A 24,599-nucleotide genomic window follows, 5' to 3' on the forward strand; every position below is an offset into this window, starting at 1 on the left:
CTACGATTGACTATATCTTATGCACATAAAGTTTTCATGCATAGCAACTACTTCCCCTGTTTCACAATGTAAGTCATTCTAGCATTTCCCACATTCATATTGATGTTAATGAATTTATATATATATATATTCATTAACATCAATATATATATAAATTCATTAACATCAATATGGATATGGAAAATGCTAGAATGATTTACATTGTGAAACGGAGGAAGTAGCAAATATCATAAAAAAAATTATATTACATCGATGTGTTAAATTTTCTCTTCCAATTCATTACTCCCTCCGTCCAATAATATAAGGGATTTTAGAGGGATGTGACACTTTCTATCTTGTTCAGATTCATATCACTAGGAAGTATCACATCCCTCTAAAATCGCTTATATTATGGGACGGAGGGAGCATATTTTAGCTGTAACAAAATATAATCAATTTTTCTCTTAACACCCTTAGATTCTGGTGTAGTCAGCAGTTACTACAGAATAAGATAATAAATTACCTATATAAGCCACTGATCTATGCTTTCTGTTGCCGTTTAGTGAACAGTTGTTCTACTGCACACACCATTAACCCGACTCCAGTAGAGAACGCGACCAGTTTGATCCATGTTCAGTGAAGTCCTCCAGCCGCTTGGCATAATTATCTTCTGTCGTCAACCCATGCAATGTACAATTATATTTACGGCATCGTATATGTTTTCTTTCTGAAAATGCGGTTATCAGGCGAATGCTAAAAACACTCGCAAAACCCTGAATGTTGTTAGACTCATGCAAGTTTGTCGCGGCTCTTCAATGATCTGATTATACTCGTCAAGAACTGCTTTTCACCACGGTATCTGTTGAATGAGCAACGAATGCCAAGGTGATTATTATATTATAGCATATAAAAAGAGCGAGACATTTTTTTTTTTATGAAATGGTGTTCTTACATCTCGAGTGATGAGAAACCCAGGCACATTATGCCTATCGCCATGTGAATGGGAAGGGTCTGCTTGAACCTGTTTCTATTCAGAAACATCCTTTCAGAGAAAGCTGTGGTCAGGCCAGAAATGAGCAACACACCCCAGCCTGCCGGCAAGCAATGGCGGAAAGAGAATGAGCCCTGCAAAATAAAGTCATCAGGTATTTTTGTTAGAAAATAAACTAAAACAAACTATGTGAAACATCAACCGAACCTCTTACCTTGAAGTAGTCTTTAATGAATGCCGCTGAATATGTGATTCGCAGCAGCATATCTTTACAAACAGTCAAGGCACAAAGAAAGTTCTTAAAAGATACTTTAAAGGAAATAAGATGGTAGTGATTAACCAAAGGATACTGATGGAATTTGCAGCAATCAACCCAACTGCACCAGCAGATTTAATCAGGACAACATTTAGCACAATGTAAATTGCCGAGAACAGGAGCAACATATCATTTGACTGCTTAAGCTTGTCTTCATTTGCAACAGCATGAAGGAAAGCTTCAGATGTGCCTGAAAGTACACATTAACATAATCAGTGCAACTCAATATTGCATCCTCATGAGGAATCAATTGAATGTGTTACTCATGCCCAATTACATGGTTGTATAAAGGCTAATATGTGCAATTTTTAAATATAGAACACATCATCAAGTATAGCTAACTATTGACCAACACAAGAAGCAATGCTACTTGTTGGTACACTAACTCAATTCAAAAAGGTCAACTACAGTTCATCATTTCAGATTTTTTTTAATACATAATTTAAGCATGAAGACAGTAATACTGTACAAAAACATTGCTCTACTATGATATAACTGGTAAATAGAAGTAGTAAGTACAAACCATTCATTGCTAAGCATATGACGTAGAAACAATAGTAACGAAGAATAACTGTAGCATCTCCATCACTGTATCTTGCCCCATAAAGTAGTCTAAGAAGGGTATATGAATAACTTGGACCAAATGAGATGACCACCAAGCCTGCAAAGTTAGGACACTTTAAGGATGACTGTATTCGAATGAGAACGAAGAGAATAAAGTTGGTAGCTACTAAACATGTTTACTGTACACTACATGTACTGCAATTGATTGCTTCTTACTCCCTAAGAGGACACAGTAAATAACACACGCAAATGCAATCAATATAGCATTCAACATTGGATAACAAACCTATCAGCATAATAAGCTTAAGAGCTCCGAGCAAAGAACCTTCCAAATTGGATATATTCTGGGGATTTTGTCCTGTGGATAAAAGGCCCATTATTAGAGCTTTTACAGAAATATACATCTAAACATATGCGTGGAACATATTGTTTTGAAATAAACAATATTGCTATGAATTCTGGTGTTGGTCAAATCAACATTTCAAGGAAAAGTTATCGTATCTTAAAGCTGCAATATGAAACAACAATAATACCAAAAGATATATTTTCAGGCAGTAAGAAGTATGGAAAATGATCAAGTCTAAATTGTAAGGATCAAATAATCAAGAAACATACCAAAGTTACAATTTCTGAAAGGAGTATAAAAAAATAAACTCTTTTTTTTTTAAAAAAAAAAGGATGAACTGCCATGTTTGGTGCAATGCCTGCCCAGCCAACATAGGTTAATTTTCATTGAATAACCAATCAAAGAGATGTTAGACAAAACTTCACAGAGAAACTTTCAAGTTCAGACACCAGAGGGATAAGGAATGTGATTCTCATATCTAAATGAAGTAAATGCAGAAGAACCTGATGCCAACTGTGCAAATGTAGCATAAGAACTCTCCTCGAATGGCAGGAAAACTATTCTAACAACCAGACTCCCTGCAAATAAACAAAACATGAATTGCACATACCCGGCAACATTAGAAGATAAAAAGGATCTGAAACAAACAGCGGTCGGCATACTTACCTAATTTATCCACAAGACCATAGGCAGCCTGGTTATATGGAGTATCAAACCAAACAAGAACAAACTTTTCGCCTTCTTGGAGCATCAGTTTCCTGAAAGTCTGTCCTGTAAACAACATGCACATGTGCAACAACTGTTTATCGCAGTCCATCATGGCTGACAACCTGACAATTTGTTTGTTTTAACATCAAGTGGAAACAAACATAAACATGTGATGGATCAAACAAAACCTAATGATACAACACAATGCAAAGGCAGACATAGAAGGAACCTGAATGGAAGGAGATCGGAAATTTTGGTATTTGTAAATATAAGAAAATAGGTCCAATATCCAAAGAAAATGCAAGCTGCATAGACAACCTGTGACAAAGCAAATACAACCAACTTTTCCTGCAAGAAATAAATTATTGTTTTTGTGTTGTGTTGATCAACAATTGAATAAGAAAAGAATGACATGAGATGAACACCAATTAATTGAAAAGTAAAGAAAGAAAAGATTACTTGGACATATCACTCAGCAGAATTCATATTTTTGTTTTGTAAAGTCCTATTATTGTCAAAGACGAACTTAACATGGAATTTACAATGGAGGCATAACCAACAAAAAAACATAAGGTGATCTGCTTAAAGTTGAAAATAACTAGATTAAGTAACACTATAAGTCTAAAATACATATAGCTTAATTGTTCGATTTGGCAATTAGAATGGTCAGTCTAAGACTTTGTTTGGCTAGATTAGATGGTTAGCCAGATTATACACTTATATTTGGAAAAATAGAACTCTAAAGAGGTTTAGTTGTTCTATGTTATCATATTCACTTTTTTTGTGGGTTAACTTAATCCTAATTAATAAAGTTAAAATGTCACAACCTGATTAAGTTAATCCTCTCTAACCCACATCCTGTTAACCCTGAACAAATGTAGCTAAGAGAGAAATCTCACACCAAGTTATTTTCTTTGGTGCATGGACCAAAAGAACACAATATGAAATTGGCAATGGAACTTTTTGATTTGCTAGCTTTCACAATGTAACCATAACCAAATAGATGGCTATACCAGTATCAGGTGTAAACAACAAAAACAATGTGAACTTAAGCATTTTATTTTATCAGTGATAACAAACTGAGACAGAAAGTGCATAATAAGTTGAATAGAACGTCAATAGAGTAAAAACCTCTGCTGTTACCATTTTAGAATGTCCTTTTGTTATGAAGATAAAAGTTGTTAAACAACGCAGCAGAGTAGCCACAGGTTCAGTATACACTCTTATTTGATAGTATTTCTTCCTCTGGGAGAGAATATACAGAGGTTCTGCCAGTAGCTCCAGTACACAAGCAAATGCTGTCATATTGAATCAACTAAATACATTAGCTCTCAATGTGAGGAAAGTGGACAGAAGTCACACAATATGAAAAAAATAAGGCAAAACATGTGGAGTGATATCATACAAACAGGAAAGACAGCCATTCATAGCCGTGCTTTTATAGATCATATCCAAATAGAAAAAGAAATAGATAAATGTCTAAAAGGACCATCTTGAAATGCTACAAATAACTGTATGCTTGCATGAATGCTCATCTCCATTTTATTGATCAAGAGCCAGGTGTTCAACAATTGCATGGAAGATATAATATTTCAGCACCACTAACGAGTTAATATGTGGAATATTCTGACTTAATCAACTGATTCATTCATTCCAAAGAGCTTATCCTCAATCAACTGACTCATTCACTCTGACGAATTTATACTAAATGAAATATCAGTCACCATATTCAGGACAAATACACAAAGCTTGTACAGAAACTTGGTTAATACAAAGCTTACCGATAATTAATGTAGCTTTAGCATAGGTATCGGATAACCGCAATTTCTTTACCCTCAACACAAATAAGCTGCTGATAAAGGAAACTAAGATGCCAAATGGGACAATCATCCAAGCTACCTTTAGTATCTCTTCATCACTTATCGCATTGCCACTGTAATATAAATATTTTAACCATCATCATTTAAAGAGTATATTCCAATGCAATTGCTAGAAAGACCTTTACAATCCCAGAGCATGTTTCAACATGTTCAAGTGGTTGAAAATTGAGAAAGAAAATTAATAGTGCATACAAACTACTAATAGAAAGCAATTATTTGCTCACCGTTTGAACAGTATGCTGAGATGACACGTTAGGACTTGTAAGAAATGAATGAAATTGTGTAATTCTACCACAAGTACAGTTCTAAGGTTTATCTAGAATATGTATATGAAAATAGATTTTCACAAGTATGCAAAATAAGAATGTGATTTTGGTTGATTATAAAGAAATAATTAAGTTTTAGCACACTAGGGCTCAAATTCACAAGTGCACAGCCCGCATGCAAGATAAGCCTGCGGACAGAGAGCAACTCACATGGGATTTCGTCCTCATTTCACTCAAACAGGTTAGCTCACAGTTATTGCATTAAAACCCTCAGCAGTAAACATTAAGACCCTCAAGTATAACATGATAGTACTACTCATGTTCCAACATGGAACTAACCCTCACCACTACACAGAAGGTAGCCTCTATGGACAATGTGAGGTTGTGGGCTAGTCCTACCATGAAAGTTTAAAGTGAATGTTAATAGCACACAGTAACAACAAAGAAGTGCTGTTATGAGAGTATGGAGATCATATGACCATTCCCCATAAGTGTTGGGCTTTATCAATTCATGGATCGTGCGTCCATGAAGCACATAGTTGTTCATCTAATAAATTCAAATTTGTCTACCTTGGTTTGTAAGGCAATTGTGGCATCAATTGCAATCGTTCTTCCTTTTACCTTTCTCCTACAATTAACTCTTTATGAGAAATCAACTGTGCCTAATAAAGGTACATTTCTTTCTTTTCTCCATTTCTTCTCTTTCTTGAATTACTCTACCAAATTATAAAGGGTTCATTTCTCTTTGAATTTACTATTCTGTATGCACAAGTGAAACTAGAGCACAAATTTTTCACATGGTTCTTTTTAAAACTAACAAGCTATAGCCAGAGTATATGGTGCGTTAGGTCAAGAAATTGTGACCGGGGTTTTATCACTTTCCAGTATCTATAGTTCTATAGCACGTTGGTCATTTTAAAGATTGATTTTCTCGCTTAAAATAAATAAATCCATGCTATGACTAGTCTAAACAAAAAGACTTACTGCTTAGTTATTTCTTCAGAAATTATAAATATGGCTTATAGCTCCTAAATTGCTTCAGAAAGTCCATATAAAGTTATTGTAATACCTGTCAGAATCATTACGCAAGCATGCACGCCGAAACCCCTCCCGGCTTAAAAATAGGACGCAGTTGATGAAGAGAGGAAGCTGTAACGCGTATGCCTGCCAGATAGATGACATATAAAGGAGTTTAAGCTTCTATTAGATATTTGAACAAAGTGAAGCACGTAAGAAACACAGCATTATCAAAACGTTGATTTGTTCATATCTACTGGATTCTCACAGTCGGTTGCTGGTGGACTAGATTCCCAGAGCAGTTCTCTTTTAGTTCAACCAAGTAAAACTTCAAAATAAACCCAAATCACACTATTAAAACCCCCCACAATAAAATCATGCAACAGCTTGCTACAAAAATCAACAACTTGGGTTCCAACAAAATCGCCACATTTGCTTTACTACGGTGAGTAAACGCACAATTCAGTTCTTCATCTGGGCACAGAAATAAAATCAAGCGAGCGAGCAAGAAGAGGGGAGGGGATCCCGCACCGCGCAGTCTTCGGCGCTGAGCTGGCGCACGAACCAGCTGTTGTAGAGGAAGGGGGTGACCCTGGATAGGAACTGCGCCGCTGCAACAACGAGACACCGCACTTAGATCCCCCACCCCCCCGAAATCAACCTCAGACTTGGATCGGAGAAGGGAGAGGGAGAGAGCGCACGCACGCACCGAAGTTGTACTTGAAGACTCCCATGACGGCGGCACCGGCGGCGCCCGGAGGAGATAACGCCGCGGCGGCCTCAGCACCCGTCGCCATACCGGCGGCGGCGGCAATGCGAGATGGCAGCGCCGCTCGGGGGGCGGGACGGCCGCGGAAATCGGGGGGGCACAACGGGGTCCGGCCGGCGCGGTCGGCACAGAAGCTGCGGCGGAGTGGGGAAACTTGGGAGGGCGAAGGAGACTGAGGCCCTGTTTAGTTACCATAAAAAACAAAATTCTAAGTTGTCACATTGAATATTTGAAATATGCACGAAGTATTAATATAGATAAAAAAACTGATTGCGTGTAAATTGCGAGATGAATCTTTTAAGCCTAATTGCGTCATGATTTGACAAATCTTTTAAGCCTAATTGCGTCATGATTTGACAATATAGTGATACACTAAACATTTACTAATAACGGATTAATTAGGTTTAATAAGTTTGTCTCGTAATTTTTTTGCGAAATCTATGATTTATTTTGTTATTAGATTACGTTTAATACTTTGAATGTATATTCGTATATCCTGACAATCAAATTTAAAAATTTTCCCAACCTATCAGGGCATGATTATCGGAAAATCGGTGGAATTCCCAGCCAAACGAATAAAAACGCAACGCGCTAGCTCCTCAAGGATCGGCACAAGCAGAAACTTCTCTCCACACGAGAATCGTGCAAACCAAAGACATAGGGACTGTTTGGGGCTTATAGCTTAAATTTTATTTTCTGGATTCTATAATTACATTTTCTCATAATCTAGACTAAAATCTGATTCTGGAAAAAGTTGTAGCAGTTAGAAGCTCCCCAAAACAAGCCCATAGGCTCCACCAAAGTTACCAAGATTTTCTTTTAAGTAGTTCTAATAAATATTAGCATTACATTAACTTTCTCCGTCCCAAAATATAAAAGATTTTCTCATCTAATCGAAATAATTATGGAAGGGAGGGATCCGATGATATTTATATTAATCCCTTTCCTTGTTATCACAAGGGTAATATAGGGCTAACATTTGTTGCCAAACGCCTAACCGAATTGATTATAATTCTTTTTTATATGATTTAGGGTGAATTAGAATCAAAATCATAGAATTTGAATTTTGAAGCCCTACCAAATGCACCCATATGTTTCGTGTGGGGATGGTTTATCAGCCATTGGATGAGAATCGTACTGGCCTAAATTCGTGGAGGGCTTAGAATGCACAAGTTAGATTAGGGTAGGGATGGCAATCTTACATGTGGGTATGAGTACCCGCGAGCGTCAAGCCCGACGGGGGCGTATGTGTGATTTCATTTTTCGTTCATGGTATGCCCAACCCGAGATCCAAGACTATTGGGCATAGCTCGGTTTTGTATTTCGTTCGTGAGTAACCTCCAATCCAGGTTTTTAAAATAGCTGATTTTTGGCCTATCTTCTGAGGATGACATTGAATCAATTATAACTGAAGCTTGAAGTAGTGAATCAACTATGAAAATTACACCATACTGGTTAACTTGAGTGTGCTTGTTTCAACGGGATATAATAAATAACTCTTGGATGAGTGTATTATATGATGATATACTGAATTACTTACTTGAACTATAAAGATTGCTTGAAGTATAAAACGTGTTATTATTGTCTAGTGTTGTAAACTTTGCTGGTAGTTTTGAAGTCAGCTGAACATAGACAGTGTTTGGCAAATGGGAAAGGGAAATGATTTTCCACCCATCTTTAAATCTTAACCATTCATTCTCCCTCTTCCATTTAATCCTAACCCTTCATTCATTTCCCAATCCCAATCCCACCCCTCATTTTCCATTATCCAAACATACCCATAGAGATATTATTCATATTATTCATATGTTACTTAACCTATTGGGTACCCACTAGGTACCGATGCCCACCGGACATCAGGACATGGATATGGGTTATTGGTTTCTATCTGCTAGCGTATTCGGGCATGAGTCGGGCGTGTTCCTACTCTGCCCGTGCGCAATCCGACCCATTGCCAGCCCTAGATGGGGGAGTCTCACAATTAAAAGCCAAACCGATTAAAGAAGAAGAGAGCCATTGTTCTATTTGGCAGCTCTGCATCTAAGATTTTTTAAAACTAGATATTTCTAACTCCACAAATCTACCAATTTAGATATACTATTACGTTGATAACATTTAGATAAATTAGTTTCTATATTAGATAAAATTTGAAATTTTAAACCAACATAATTTTAACATATAAAATTCAAATCTAACGTGGATCTAACATCTACGAGTTGTGCCGAACATGACTTAGCCCTTGTTTAGTTCCAAAATTTTTCTTCAAACTTCCAACTTTTCCATCACATCAAAACCTTCCTATACACACAAACTTCCAACTTTTCCGTCACATCGTTCTAATTTCAACCAAACTTCCAATTTTGACGTGAACTAAACAAACCCTTAATACCGTGCAGTTGCGTAACTACCTATGTATGTCCCCTGTATAATGCATGGTCGTATGCTCGATCACGCATTTGTCGTGTTTAACTCCGTTTTCTCGATTTGGCTAAGCATAGCAGCTGACAGGCAAGTCAGCAACCACCCTCACCAAGGCATTACCTTGTTTTTTTTTCTTTTTCTAGTGTGCTGAAGGCAAACTTCTAGAGGTGTGAGCTCACTTCCAAAAGTAGCAACAGGAAGGAGAGTAACGATCGAATTAGTTATCGTGCCGTGTGAATTGAAGGCACAGTCGACAGGGGCTAACGGTGTGTAGGGCAATCAGACGGTCGTTTTGAGGAAATACGTGTATAATAAGAACTCCTATACCTTAAATTTTTGAAAACGAATCTGAACACGTCCTAAAAACTCTCCTTTTTTAAAAAGAAAAAAATTATGGAGGGAGTACGTGAGAAAGCAGAAATCACGCAAATAGGGTGCGTTTGGATCATTCTTGTACCAAACACTAAACCTTGCCAGACAAGGCGAATTCCGCTTAAGATCCAAATGTCTCCTATCGAGTGAACCAGATTATAATTCTCAGCAGCGGATGGAGTGATGAGGGGGACGGAAAATATTTGTCGGCCCTTATATGAGACATTGGTTGTTTGATGTAAAGACTTTACGTGTGACAACTCATCCCAGAATTCTTTATTAACAGTATTTTCATTGTTATTAGATGATAAAACATAAATAGTACTTTATGTGTGATAAAAAAAATTCATAAATTTTTCAAATGAGACAGACGGTCAAACGTTGGATAAGGATACCCACGGCTATACTTATTTTGGAATGGAGGCAGTATATGTAGGGGAATTTAACTATTTGCCACTTTAGGTTTGGCAGTTATCCAAATACCCTTCTTATATTTGCTCCTATTTTTCTGCCCCTCTTAGATGGTGGCTTCTTAACTATTTGTCACTTTTGCCCACGTGGCATGCCAATGTGGCAACTCAGATGAAAAAACGGCGTGGACCCACTTGTAATTCTCTCCCCTTCACTCATCTCTCTCCCCCAGCTATCAGACGTTGGCATTGGGGGCGGCCTAAGTGGAGTTCGACGACCGCGGCGGCACTCTCCACGGCGTGCGAAGTGGGTCCTCGTCGGCCGAAGTGGAACACCGCGTGCTCGTCGCCCTCGTGTCACACAGCAGGAGTCCCAACGCTCTTCTCCACAGCGACATCTGCCGCCGACGGTGAGGAAAAAGGGCGCGCGTGCGGGGGAGCCGAGGGTCCCGATGCCGACGTGGATAGATATATATATAGAGACGAAGCGACTGGGGGCGTCAGGCCGGAGGAGAAGGCGGCGGAGAGCTGACCGAAGCTCACGCGGGTCACCGTCGGCGAGCACTCCGATAGATCCGTTGTCCCGCATCAATGGTCGGCCATTGCTGCAGAACTTGAACGGCGCCATGAAGGTCGATTGGGCACGTGTTGGAGAGAGGGCCGCGGCGGTTGTCGACCTCCACTCCGGCGCCGCCCTAGGCCTCTTCGCCGGCATCGCCGGCTGGACAGTTGGGGGAGAGAGAGATCAGTGAGAGGAGAGAATGACAAGTGGGCCCTACATCGTTTTTTCACCTGAGTTGCCACGTTGGTATGCCACGTGGGTAAAAGTGGCAAATAGTTAAGAAGCCACCGTCTAAGAGGGGAAAAAAAAGCAAATATAAGAAGGGTATTTGGATAATTGTGGCAAATAGTTAAATTCCCGTATATGTGAAGTCATCCAAATTAATCAGATGGGGCCCGACAAGGAAGAAACAGCACGTATGAGTGTGTCACTTCACCTGGCAGAATTAATACAGGTAGAAGCCGGCATCAGCTAATCCCGGCCCGGCCCCCACGATCCATTTTGCCGATTGGCTGCCTATGCATGCGTGTGTGTACTCTCTCTCTCTCTCTCTCTCTCTCTCTCTCTCTCTCTATATATATATATATATATATATATATATATATATATATATATATATATATATATATATATATATATATATATATATATATATATATATATATATATATGAAAATGGTTCTGTACATCTAGGTGTATGTACTCCCTCTTGCATCCACCGTTCATCTGAACAACCAGATACGAGTTAATCCGTGTACACCTTAACGGATGTTGACTCAGCGGACCCGGTATGTATATCGTGAATTATGGAATTAATAATTCAGGGAAAAATTATCTTACTGCTAATATCGGAACAGATCCAACAGCGCATCACGAAATTTCTGGGTTTTGGGAGGCAACGAGGCGACGACTCCTCCTTGGATTGACCCCACGGCGATTCAGCGGCGACTCGGCGGCTGGTGGAGGATCATAGAAGCGATCTATACTGATCATTGAATCTGCTTGTTCCTTCCTCCAGTGATGGCTCCTCCTTCACCAATCGGAGATACTGAAGCAGAGGTAATCGATCTGGAGGATCTGCCACCCGTTGGTGTCCCAGGAGCAGAAGTTATCGATCTGGAGTCGCCTGAATGCAGGAGCGGGGCAGCCTGGGCAAAATTGAGGAGTCACAGTAGTGCAGGTCATCCAAAGCAGCAGGTTAGTATTTGTGTATTTTATACGGCAAGATCGACACTCGATTCCTAAATTTTTCTCGCTTGCAGAGTCATGGGAGAATCAGTTTGTCACCGCAGTCCAAGGTATGTCACCAGAAATTGATCATCTTGTTGCCTATAGAGAGGGGTTATGCATAGTTCGGTTCATGCATGATCTCAGTTGTGGATAGCAATTTCTTGACTCTGAATGCATATGCTGTTTTATTTGGGATAATGTATATGCCGATTTTACACCTGAAGTATATGCTTTCCATACATGGGTATGTACTTATTTTTTTAAACATAAGTATCTATTGAACATTGTATATTCTGCATTTCTGTGGATTGATATATGCTTCTTTTTCCCATATAGAGGTATATACTGACTGGTACATGCTGGATTAGTATATACTGCAATTATCCATAGAGAGGTATATGCTGTTTTTTTTTGTCAGTAGTATGTTCTGAACTTTGCATATACTGCATTCCTATGGATTGGTATTGAACCTTGTATATACTGCATTTCTATGGATTGGTATATAATTCTTTTTTCCATAGAGAGGTATATACTGACTGGTACATACTGGATTGATATATACTGACTGGTACATACTGGATTGGTATACAGTATGTACTGCATTTTACAAAGATATACTGCTTATTTCCATAGACATGCTTAGTTTTTCAAAGAGGGGGCAAATACAGGCTGAATTTGCTTCATAGAAATATATCCTTCATTTTTCCAGAGAAGGTTATATGCAGATTTTTTAAAACAGAAGTACATGTTGAATTTTTAAATACGCTCAATTTTTCTCAGCCTTAGTATTTGTTATATTTGTGTTCTGAAAAATAATTATCCGTAGGCTTTCAAGGTCTCAGGCACAAGGGGTAGCCTTCAAAAGACGGCTGCACGGGTGGTATCTAGATATCGGCAAAGCAGGGTACTAAATAGACAGAAGAAAGACAACACTACCTTTGGTATCAATTGCAGGTGCCAGCCCAAATGCATAGTGAATATCACTAAAGACTTCGATGATAGGAAGAAGGAGTTGATTGCTGAAATTGGATTTGATGGAATTTTGGATATCAAACTTACTAAGGTAAACAGCCAGTTTGGGGCATGGCTTCTGAGCAAGGTTGATCCAAAATCAGGCACTATTGTTACAGATTTCAACCAGGAGTTGCCATTTGGTCCCAACGATGTCACTGCAGTTTTTGGCTTGCCATGCTCAGGTCAACTTATTATCCCTTGCTCATAAGATGAATTAGACGGGAAGAAACAAAAATTGTGTGAAATATTTGAGATTCCAAACTTTTCACACCTGAAAATATCACTCTTAGAGAGAGTCCTAAAGAAGTAGTATGTTCATCCCATGACAATAGATGAAAAGAGGGAATTCAAGGCGGCTTTTGTGTTATATGTCACAACAAAGTTCTTGGCACCTCAATCCTGCGCAAACTTCATATCTCCTAGGTATATTAGAGCTGTGGCTGATGTTGACAACATAAAACAGTACAACTGGTCCCAGTTCGTCGTAGATGAGGTGAAGAAAGCAGCAGAATCATTGCACAAACGCTTTCCGAATATGACGCAACAATCCATTAACGGGTGTATCATCTTCCTAATGGTTAGCACTGATACCTGCCTTCCTAATGCAGTATATAATCAACACACATATTGACATTTTGAAGCAATTGTGCAGGCAAAATATTTGAGCAAACTCGTGATACGGAAGGTTGGGATCACGAGTGTTAAATCATGCCACATTTCTCAGTTTGAGGACAATCAAATTGCTATGATGATCCAACAAGATATAGTCAGTAAACATAATCCAGGATACTTTCCCTCGTTATGGGAAGCTCCAGGTATGTATGGTGCCCTAACTCTAATATACCTATTTAAGGCTGCAAAAATAAGCTAATTAGCAACGCATATGTTCTTCAGTTGATGAAGGCTCTAAGAGAAAACTACCCCCAAGCGCCATAGGTGTCTCCCCTCAACTTATCCTCCGTTTCGAAGATACAATGCAGAGGCAATGATGGAGGCGCCAATTTAATCAAATTCCTGGAATCACACTTCAATTCGTTAGACGTGAGTGCAATGGTTGGGCCACAGGTACGTGAACCATAGTTACAGTATGCTACTTCAGACTATATCCGACAATGGGATTAAATATAATTTATGGTTACTATGATTAAAAACATAGGCCTATGAGGAGTTGAAATCTTACGTTCAGGATGGATTCAATCGGATTGATGAGATTTTTCCTAGCATAGCAGATTTCGTAGACATAAGCAATCTCAAAACTGCTACTGAAGCAGCAAACATGTTCAAGAAAGCTTTCAAGTATAATATGGCAGCGGCAGTTAAGATAGCGACGAGGGCAGTAGTTAGGAATGTTATTGATACCATTGAGGATATGCAAGGGCCTCTCCATCCATGGGGAGACCCCTCTACCATGGGATACCACACACCCACGAACTACTCCACACATGCTACAGAATATGAAAATCCAGTGGAGCAACCAACAGGTAACGCTTGACTATTAACAATATGAACACACAAAATCCTTACAAAATGTGACTTTAACAAATTTCTTACATTCTTCATTTATCAGATACCCGACACTGTGATCACAAATTTGGAGCCTCGCAGTGCACTCCTACTAAATTTAATGGAGCTCCAGGTTGGTGTGCTAAAAGATTAAAAAATCAAATAAAAAACCTGATTACTGCGTACTAATCAGTCTCACATATCCAGGTTCGAAAGAGACTAATTCTTCAATGTCGCCTACGTCGGGAACACGCATGACTAACCAATGTTCAATTATGCTAATTGAAGAATTCGGAACCGACGAGCAGAAGAAGCGCAAATATACTGTAGAAAAACCACCTTCTCACTTGCTGAAACACAAATCAAAGCGTGCAGTTAAACCAAACAGGAAACTCATGTCACCTTTCCTGTCAAAACAATGTTCGACTGAGAGGCTGGACTCCAGGACTGCTGATGAACTGTATTCCTATGTTATGTCTATTTCTAACAAGGCATCGTTAGAGTAAGTCCTGTTATTCAACTATACCAAGTATCGCACCCCACCTAACCTGACATTCCTTTATTCTCTTATGGTTTATTTCAGCACAAAATGGCTGCAAAGTTCCTATCCATTCAGGATTTCACTGACGCTACGAAACATCCAGGAGACTATAAAGATTGGGAGCCGAATGGATTTTCAGATTCTCTCAACCTTGCTATTCGAATAATGTTCCAACAAGAAGTTGAGAGATTTCAAAACACAAACTACTTGGGTTGGAGGCATTTCATTAACCAAGATTTTGGGGTAACATTGCACACGTCAAAAAAATATTCTTCTTTTGCTAATGGGCATTCAAATTCAATGATTTGTTTTAGATGTATGCTGTAGCTGGAGATGAATTTTGGGAAGCTAATCATCAACTTGCACACTTCACGGGCCCCGAAGTTGTATATGATGTTTCAGATAGTCACATGGTGACTTTGATTTTTCAGTACATAATCTGTAGTCTTATTTGTGAACAATAACAGAGAAGCCATCCCACTGAGAAACAATTACTTTGCAGATACTGATACCTGTTCACCTATTCAAACATTACGTGTTGTACGTATTTAACATGGAGAGCAAGAAGGTATCAGTCCTTGATTCACTTAACACCCAAGATCCACTGGGGGAATCACGTTTCACCAGGCATGACAAGATTAAGATCATGGTGTCCCGGTGCGTAATGGAATGCATGCGTCTGGCATCTCCAAGGTGGAACAAGGACATACTGAAGTGGGACTTTGAGGCAGTGGAAAATATACCAAAGCAGCAAAACGGGTGAGTTACTACTCCACCAAACAGTATACAACCTCTCCACAGCTTGAACTGACAATACTTTTACAAAAACACACAGGGATGACTGCGACTTTCATGTATTCAACAATATGGTGAACTGAGATGGTCTTCGTCTTGTGAACTCTACTTCACAGGTATATAATGGCTTCCACCCTTTGTAGACCACACTCCACCGTAAAGTCTTCGCCAATAAGCTATAACGAAAAACTGTAACATTCACAGGACCCGTACTACCTCCGGCGACAATTTTTGATCCACCTATTGACTCTGCGTGATAACGAGGCAATACTTCCAGAATATGTGGTGCACCGTCTTCGACATATTAAAGACAATTAGTTCAACAATTTTATCCTTATAGTTTTACCATAACTTTTCATGTAATTTTCGATATTCACTTATGTCTTCGCTTGGCAGAATCTTAAATTCGTTGCTATGCATGGACAAAGAAACATCTGTGTTCAAATGACAGTTCCACGTACTTAGTTATTTCAATTTTTCGCTACCCCAAACAATAACAGTATGCACATGTTTATTCAACTGATTGTATGGCTTATTTTTGTATCTACACCCAATGGTACCATCCATAGGGATGTGGTTATTCACTTAATCATCCTTCCAAAATCCCCGCTGCCGCGCTGCAGCTTAAACATGAACTGGATGGAGCAAACCAAAATCCTTCGGTCCTGGCCTAATGAAGTAGTACGTGTCTTCGTTGATGTAGAAAATACAACTCAAACCCACACAAGTGCACATGCCTTTTCCAAAGGATAAACAGCACAAAAAAACACTTCCATTTCTCTCTTTAAAGAGAAAATATCATCATGCAAATGATATAGATTCCTGTTAACACACATCCATTTGTTTCCACTGAAGATACAACCACCAAAAATATCCAATTGTAAAAAATTGAAGCAAAATTTACTTAATATAGAAAAAACTGACCAATCCACCACTTCCATAATCATAATAAATTGCTCACAGCAAGCAAACGCAAACATATCTCAACTTAACAGGAAACAACTTAAAGCAAAACCACTTTAAACATTCAGAAGGGGCTATACAAAAATACAATGAACCATATACTAAAATTTTCTCTTGTACGTAGACGTCCGGCCGTAGGTTCTTGAATTATGTCCTGCTTGGTGGCATGTGTGGCAAAACCTACGAGGAAAAGGCATTTCATCCGCATGATCATTGTCTTGGTTTTCTTCTTCAACGGAATCACCCTCATTTGCTGCTTTACTCTTTTCACTCCTTACTTCTTTTCTTCTTTTCATGCTGGCAGCCTCACCGCCAGATTTATACCTATTCACTTTTGGCCTTCCTCTGCTTCTCTTTCTCACGGGTGGAAGTACATCACCAGTATTATCTCCACTATCTTCCTCACTCGACATATCATACGCACTGTCGACGTCAGCAGCGCCAACATCTTCATTTCCATCTTCGGATAATACCGTTGGCCTTGATATTTGTATAGTTGCTCGCTTTGGGGCTGCTCCACTATTGTCATCGTCATCCAAAGATAACTGACTTTTCATGTCTTCCAAAAGTTGATTCATGACTGTCATTACCATCTTAAATGTCTGCACATCTTTGTTTGCAACACTAGCCACATCCACAGACATTTTATTCAGCATTACATGTCTGTAACTCCTCGATTGTGAAGCATCGACATCATCTTTGTATCCATGTAGATGAGGTGGAACAGAATCCCGTGCATTCTTCGTCCATCTTTTCAATATGTACCTATCTGGAATTTTTGACAACCCATACTGAACAAGCACCTAACAGGACAAAACAATGAATTACAAAATAATCAAGAATACTTCAATAAAAGTTGCAAAGGAAGAAACATATACCCTTAAAACATGGCTGCACAGTATCCCTTTATGCTCAAACATCTTCCAGACGTATGAAAATTCCTCTCTTTCCACATCATAGTACACCTGATATTCCTTCCGAAGGAATGAGCTAGACTCTTCTGTGCACATTCGTACAACTTGCACTATGCTTTCGTCCTCCCCAGGTTTCACCATGTATGATAAACTATCAGTTAACTCCTTAGAGAACAACTGAAAAACAGCTCTAGTATATACTTGGGAAGCATGAATCTCTATCGGTGAGCTTGTTTTAATTTCAACCTTGTCCTGCACCGAGTGACACCAAAAGATGATTATAATAATCAATTAAATAAGAACAACAAAAATGCCAAAATGGATACTTACGTTACTAGTTTGGAATTCCTCTGAGTCGTCCTTTTGCAGTTTCTCATTGAAAAACCGGTCATACCTCTTAACAAACCCGTTCATAGAACTAGAGGGTTTCACAAACATTTTGAACACATGGTTTGCAGACTCACTTCTTTGCGTAGTAGTCATCCCAGCAAAGAACCTATGGGCAAAATATACAAACGCCCATTTGCGCCTTATGTCCCAAATGTGACGCAAATATACACTGTTTTCCAGTTGGTAATCACTAATCAGTTTGTGCCAAGCAGCTTCAAACTCCTCCTCTGTCAGTGTCTGCGTGAGAACCTTGTGAAATGCTTTCTTGAATGATCGACGCTTCGAGTAGATGTTCCCCCATAAATTCTTTTGCTTTCTTCAGAACGTGCCACTTGCACACACGATGGATTGTGTTGGGAAATACCTTTCGAATGGCAGCTGCCATTGAAGGACAGTTGTCTGCAATAAAAATGTCAAATACTTACAATAAGCATAGTAAACTTTGAAATCCTATCGAACTCTGAAAACGACCAAATACGCGCATACCTGTTAAAATTCCAATAGGTTCCTTCCCATTCATGCACTCTTTGAATGTCTCGAACAACCATGCAAACGATTTTTTGGTCTCCTCTCAGCAGGGCACACCCAAAGAAGGTACTCTGAAAGTGATTGTTTACCCCAACAAATGGTGCAAATGGCATATTATACCTATTTGTCTTGTACGTAGTATCAAATGTAATGACATCACCAAAATGCTCATAATTCAATCTAGACACAGCATGAGACCAGAATATGTTCTTCACACGGCAAGCCTCGTCGAGCTGTATACTATAAAAGAAATTCTTACTCCTTTTTTGCAAATCCTTGAGGATATTTAGTGTTTTTTGCATGTCGTCGCTGCACTCATCCCGCCTAATTGCATACGCTAGCCTATCCATAGCTTTTCTCGTGAATGGAACCATGGAAGCTCCGCCATGCATGCCAGACAACAAACCATACATATTTGTCAGACTCATGCTATTGTCCACCATCTCTTCAATAATACCCCGAGTCCCCTCATCTATTTGATTGTGTGAATGATAATTCTTTGTAATCCTTATACTCTTTTTCATTGGATGGTTGTGTGCAGTGACGACCTTAGTTACTGTCCAGCTTCCTGCACCTTTCGACCTATTTATCTTGATCATTGCTGGGCATCCAATTCGAACAGAAGGTTTTTTGGTATTTGTGTTCTTCCCCTGCAGGGATCAATTACAAATTAACACATACTCCATCACAAAAAACTATCAGCTCATTGCCACAACAAACATACTGTCATAAATGTTGGTACCTGTTGTGAACAACAAATCTGCCGCATTGTTCTCTGCTTATTAACATTAAGGCGCTCTTTATTCAGACGGATCCCAAATCCTTTACTAACAGCATAAACATTATAAAAAATAAAGGCATCTCTCTCAGTCTTAAATCTTTGCCCCAATGCGGGAGCAAGAATATTAGCATCAGCATACTCCGGAGGAATGGCAGCACTGCTGTCAACATTATCTACTACCATTCTGAAAAGATTGTATTCATTCAGTCTTCAGAACATACCACCAACAACATGCCATTAAAATCAAATAAAGCGAAAAGAAATCAACATGAGATCCAAACCTTTCCATCGGTATCCCTGCCCCATCTTTTTCAGCTGGGTTTCCTTCAGTCCAATCTAGTGAAGGGAGCACACTTCTGTAATAGAGACAGAAAAGGATTTTATACTACTCAATTCCAAAGTATATGATCAACTGACAACTATGACAAGAAAGATACCTTGTCACCGGAGTTCCATGACCTGAATCATGCGAGCCAACCGTCAATGACACGTCCTCCTCCACGGCTACAGGACTGCAGAACACAACTCAATATGCATCAGTATCGGCCGATTATTTCTACAATTCAGAAAATATGGTATCTTGATCTCACCTTGTCTGGACACCATGTGGGATTGAATCACCATCAGGTATGCCGAAGGAAGGGTTGCATTCATCCATAATAATTTGACTGAATCAATGATCCAGAATCATTCTTGTTCACACCCATAAATCAAACGAAAAAACCCAACGGCACATACTGAAAAATCAATCATCAAAGCAGTATAACATACCTAGACCCTGTGGTACAATTGAAATCAGTGTGGTTCTTCACTCCGTCATCCATCCAAAATCACCAGCTCCGCGCGGCGGTGTATACTCAACCAGGACAGAGCAAACCAAAATCCTAATGAAGCAGTACGTGGCTTTGACGATGCAGATACCGTTCCTCACCACCCACTAGCTGCACTGACCTATTCTTCAGGTGGTTAGTTATGCATTATCGGTAATTAATCACTTTTCAAATTAATACCACGCATCGTTCGGCTAATGGGTACATAGTGCGTGACTCTGCACTGCCAACCCGTTAACAGGTACGGATCTCAAAGTTAATCAATGGTATGAGGGGAGGGAGTATGTACACCCGGGTGTATATAAGAGTCATCCCATATATATATATATATATATATATATATATATATATATATATATATATATGGGGGAGCAATGCTATACGTACTAAATTTTTCTTACTAAACTTTTACCAACAATCATCTCAACCGTTTGATTTGAGTAGATGGAAGTTATAAAAAATCTAGATGCACTCATAGCACATCAGTGTTAGTAAGAATTTAGTAATAAAAAGCTAGTACGTATAGCATTTTCATATATAGGGGCACAGGGTAACCAAAGCTATCTATCGATCGACGATGTTTGCATCACCTGGTAGAAGTGACATCAGCATGCATGGCAGTGCTTAGTTAGTTCTCTCTATTATTCTTTTTTTCCTTTTTGCGTGCATAACTATTTTGTTCTTTATCTAAAGAGTACAATATATAACACTTAAAATAAGGATTTATTTTTCTCCTAGGCTTTTGTTTTCACAAGCGAGATAAATCTCCAACCGCCTGTGGAGATGATTAAGCCGTCTCATAGCCGTAGATTGCATGTATAAACCATTCTGTTATGACGGTTCCTTAAAAGAACCCCATGTGAACATTAATCATGGATTTGGGAGGCGGTTCATTAAGAAAACCATCGGTAAAAATGAGATGGTTTTTACATATCATTCTCATCTGAAAACGTGTTGACCCAAACCATGCATCGAGGCATCGAGCTATCATAAATCTAGTAGATTTTTTTTGAGTTATATATAAATCTAATGAAGTTGTAACTGCATTCAAGGTTAAGTTGAATGATAACCTGAAATCGCGCAAAATTGCAAGATTTTCCTTTGGCTGGCATTTAAAGACAGGTTACACACCAAAGCAAATATGGTCAGCAAAAACTGGAGTGACGACCCCCACTGCTCCATTTGCCCGGCACTAGAATCAGCAGACCATATCATTTTAAGATGCAAAAGTGCAAACAGCCTGTGGGAAAAACTGAACTTGCTGCAGCTAGCCAACAATTCAGACTCGTCTTCAGCATTCCTCCAAGCAATTTTAGACAGGAATCAATCAAACAAAAGAATTGAACCAATCTGGTTTGCTGCTTGCGTTTACACACTGTGAAAATCTCGCAACAACATGGTGTTTGAAAGACAACTTGACAACCTTCAATACATCACACAGCAAATCTCAGACAACCTAGAACTCCGGAGTATGAGATCCAACGAAGCAACCCGAGAAGAAATTCGTTCCTGGTGTGGTCGGCTATCCTAATGGAAAGCCCATGTATATATCCTTATATACCCCTGTACATTCTCTTTCTTTTCCCCATTACTCTTCTTCTCTGCTTTCCTTTATGTACCTCCCTCTCGGTCTCTCTTCTCTCTAACCCTAAACTTGTAAACTGTAAACCTCATTTCTATCAATGAAATGACTATAAGGTACCTTCTTGCGTCAAAAAAAAAAAACTGAAATCGATATTGATTGGAGGTGACTTGATGTCCTAGTGGAAGAGCCTTGCTATATGTGTTTTATTGTGTTGCGCGATCTGTATGTTCTTGTGTGCTTCTATTATTTCTATATGTATATCTTGCCTACGATCGTATTTGTGTATTTTGTCTTGCGAGGAAAGTCTGTAAAATCACGTTAGTTGGGTAATAATGTGTAGTAGGAAACGGTGTGGAACCTGGACTCTTGGAAGTAGTCTGGGCTTTGGGCTTGTTGATGGACCTGGCGTACTGAGCGCTAGAAATAAAATCGGATGCGTATGGACGAAAAAACGTGATGTTTTTTTTTTAAGATATGGACGAATATAATGGAATTGATGTGACGAACGAAAAGATATGAATCTTTTAAGTAGGGGTAGGACATCATCAATGGAGCGACGAATTGAAACTGAATTGAAATGGAAAATCATAGAGAAAATAATGAGGGAGGGGCAGGGAATCTTTTTTCAATCAATTGGAGGAGAAAACGTATGAGAAGGTAGATCGGCGTCGCGACGATAGACTGGGCAGCGGCTAGAGGTTTGCTGTGCATGTGCAACAGATTGGATACGCCTGAGATCTGACAAAAGAACCGGCAACTAAAAAATACTGATCCTCTTATCGGACCAGAGTCCGTTTTCCACACGCGCCTTTGTACGTCGCCGTGACTGGGCCCACAACACTGGTGGAGAGATGGTTTGTAGTCCTGGTTGGTAACCCCTTTTAGTCCCGGTTTTCTAACCGGGACTAAAGATCACTATCTTTTAGTCTCGGTTGAAATAACCGGGACTAAAAATGCATCTTTACCAACCGGGACTAAAGATAGCAGCACAGTCCCGGTTGGACACCTTTTTTTTTCTTTTTTTTATTTTCATTGTTTCTTTACAAAGAGTTGCTCCTTCCCAAATCTCCCCAAATATGCCAAAATCAAAGTATCATCCCAAATCAATGAATCATTCACATCACAAATTCTCAAAAAAATACAACTCAAATTCTTAAAGAAATACACCACAGATCCAAATATCAAATACATCACACATCATATACATCACAGATCCAATGAATCACAAGTTCTTAGATCCAAATGTATCACAAATTCGGAAAAAAAAAAAGAAAATTGTGCTTCCGCTGCCGCCTCCCCCCTCCGGCAGAGGAGAGGGCGCCACCGGCCGCCAGCTCCTGCCGCCCGCGGCCAGCCGCCAGCCGCGGCCCCCCGCCGCCGCCGCCCGGGCTCGCTCTGGTAGAGGAGGAGGAGGAGGAGGAGGAGGTGGGGAGGGGGAGGAGAGGGGAAGGGGAGGAAAGGGGAGAGGAGAAGACTCTGTGGCAGAATGCCGGATCCGATCTGAGGTTGCTGTTTATGAGAGCTAGAGAGTAGAGAGAGAGTAAGGGGGATGGAACGATAAGATCGAGACTCTGTGCCGCACGCGGGTGGTTTTATTTTTGGTCCCGGATGGTATAAACATTTTTAGTCCCGGTTGTTTATACCAACCGGGACTAAAGATAATTAGGGCCTGAATTCAACCCAACGACTTTTTGAACTGGGACTAAAGATGATCTTTAGTCTCGGTTGGTGTTACCAACCGGGACTAAAGATCAAAATTTTTTTAACCGGGACTAAAAATCGCTTTTAGTCCCGGTTTTTAATGGAACCGGGACTATTGTGGAATTTGGTGGACCGACCAAAGATGGTTTCTCCACCAGTGCAACATCCTTGTGCTCGCAATTTTTCCGCATGCCCGATAAGGCCCACGACGCCCTCGCGTGCACGATTTTCCATTGTCGCATGTCAAATGGGATTGCGTCGCCCTTGTCCGCGATTTAAAAATTGAAAACAGTTCCGTACGCATATGTACTCATATGATGTCGGAGCCAATCTTCCCATCAAATCTAGCCGAATCTTTTTTATCTCTCAAAATTAGTTGAGGGTTTTTTATCCACTCGATCTCCTCTTTCCTTTTCTTGCTAAAATCGGTATGAATCTGCAAAATTCAGGGTAAAAATGACCGGCCGGCCATCATCAGCGACTGAGAATAAATCCAGTTAATTAAAACTTAATTGAAAGGGGGAATCGTGAGAAAAATGACGAGGGAGGAGTTGGGAATCGATTTTTTATCGATTGGAGGAGAAACGCATGGGGAGACAGATCAAAGTGGTGATACGAGAAAACATTTGATGAAAAAAACCATACATTTTTTTTAGTTTTTTTTAATCAGACATGCGGCAAGGGCAAATAGCTCACGCGAGAGCGTTGCAGGCCCAATCGCAGCAGCGTGCAAAAGTGTATGTGGAAAACGGACTCGGGCGCGGGCCTGATCGCTACGTGCGGCAAGGAGCACGTGAAAAAGGTGCGAACCTAATTAATTCGCGCACGTCTCGAATATAAGAGAGGCACTTTGGCATAAGAAAAAAATAAAAGGATTTGATGGAAACGTAAAACTAAAACCGATTCAAACACGGATAACGTACCAAAATTCTGGCGGAAACAACTTAAATTTTTATAATATACTAGAAAAAAATGCAGGTTATCTTAATTTTATTATAGTTATACGGTTTAACTAAAGTGAAATTCACTGTTGGAATTTGTTTGGATATTATTTTTATAAGATCATGAGCTATAATTAGGAGTCCGATCATCTCAAGTTAGCATGCGAGTTTTTAAAGATATTTTTTATACGACTCATATATTTCCAAAAACAAACGAATTTAAAAAACCTGCTCAAATACAAATATATAATTAGTGAACGAACTTAAAAATTAACTCAGACA

The 24,599-nt window shown here is 39.5% G+C and overlaps 2 protein-coding genes across 4 annotated transcripts; one reads left to right on the plus strand and one right to left on the minus strand.

The window, feature by feature from the left end:
* Positions 1–157: 157 nt before the first annotated feature.
* On the minus strand, positions 158–7,021 carry LOC127779115 (uncharacterized). Of its 2 annotated transcripts, XM_052305811.1 has the most exons (14): positions 6,777–7,021; positions 6,599–6,678; positions 6,120–6,214; positions 4,686–4,837; positions 4,048–4,202; positions 3,134–3,252; positions 2,863–3,026; positions 2,700–2,774; positions 2,137–2,208; positions 1,810–1,947; positions 1,321–1,476; positions 1,185–1,237; positions 932–1,104; positions 158–838 (listed from the first exon to the last, which is right to left on the minus strand). In XM_052305811.1, the coding sequence occupies exons 1-14, from the start codon at positions 6,862–6,864 to the stop codon at positions 769–771; spliced, it is 1,590 nt and encodes a 529-aa protein (XP_052161771.1). In that variant the 5' UTR covers positions 6,865–7,021; the 3' UTR covers positions 158–768. The 2 variants fall into 2 exon arrangements, with proteins under 2 accessions (XP_052161771.1, XP_052161772.1); XM_052305812.1 differs by lacking the exon at positions 3,134–3,252 and having other exon boundaries at positions 2,863–2,962.
* A 4,278-nt stretch (positions 7,022–11,299) lies between these two features.
* Positions 11,300–16,183, plus strand: LOC127780575 (uncharacterized). Of its 2 annotated transcripts, XR_008018796.1 has the most exons (14): positions 11,300–11,389; positions 11,459–11,798; positions 11,864–11,899; positions 12,658–13,422; positions 13,498–13,660; positions 13,740–13,910; positions 14,002–14,326; positions 14,413–14,481; positions 14,556–14,850; positions 14,932–15,132; positions 15,204–15,302; positions 15,392–15,648; positions 15,725–15,800; positions 15,889–16,183. XR_008018796.1 is itself a non-coding variant. In XM_052307498.1 (11 exons), exons 6-10 carry the CDS (start codon positions 13,896–13,898, stop codon positions 15,053–15,055), a joined length of 828 nt encoding a protein of 275 aa, XP_052163458.1. In that variant the 5' UTR covers positions 11,300–11,389; positions 11,459–11,798; positions 11,864–11,899; positions 12,658–13,422; positions 13,498–13,660; positions 13,740–13,895; the 3' UTR covers positions 15,056–15,132; positions 15,204–15,378. The 2 variants fall into 2 exon arrangements, 1 of the variants encoding a protein (XP_052163458.1); XM_052307498.1 differs by lacking the exons at positions 15,392–15,648; positions 15,725–15,800; positions 15,889–16,183 and having other exon boundaries at positions 15,204–15,378.
* Positions 16,184–24,599: the final 8,416 nt, after the last annotated feature.

The sequence above is a fragment of the Oryza glaberrima genome, chromosome 7 (genome assembly GCF_000147395.1).
Source record: "Oryza glaberrima chromosome 7, OglaRS2, whole genome shotgun sequence".
NCBI lineage: Eukaryota > Viridiplantae > Streptophyta > Magnoliopsida > Poales > Poaceae > Oryza > Oryza glaberrima.

Coding starts and splice junctions, on each gene's coding strand:
- LOC127779115 (XM_052305811.1), bottom strand. CDS start 6,864: ATGGCGACGGGTGCTGAGGCCGCCGCGGCGTTATCTCCTCCGGGCGCC. Junction 6,679..6,776: donor AGTCTTCAAGTACAACTTCG/GTGCGTGCGTGC, acceptor TCGTTGTTGCAG/CGGCGCAGTTCCTATCCAGG. Junction 2,209..2,699: donor ATTTGCACAGTTGGCATCAG/GTTCTTCTGCAT, acceptor TTTTATCCACAG/GACAAAATCCCCAGAATATA.
- LOC127780575 (XM_052307498.1), top strand. Junction 14,327..14,412: donor TCCAGTGGAGCAACCAACAG/GTAACGCTTGAC, acceptor TTCATTTATCAG/ATACCCGACACTGTGATCAC. Junction 14,851..14,931: donor TCTAACAAGGCATCGTTAGA/GTAAGTCCTGTT, acceptor GGTTTATTTCAG/CACAAAATGGCTGCAAAGTT.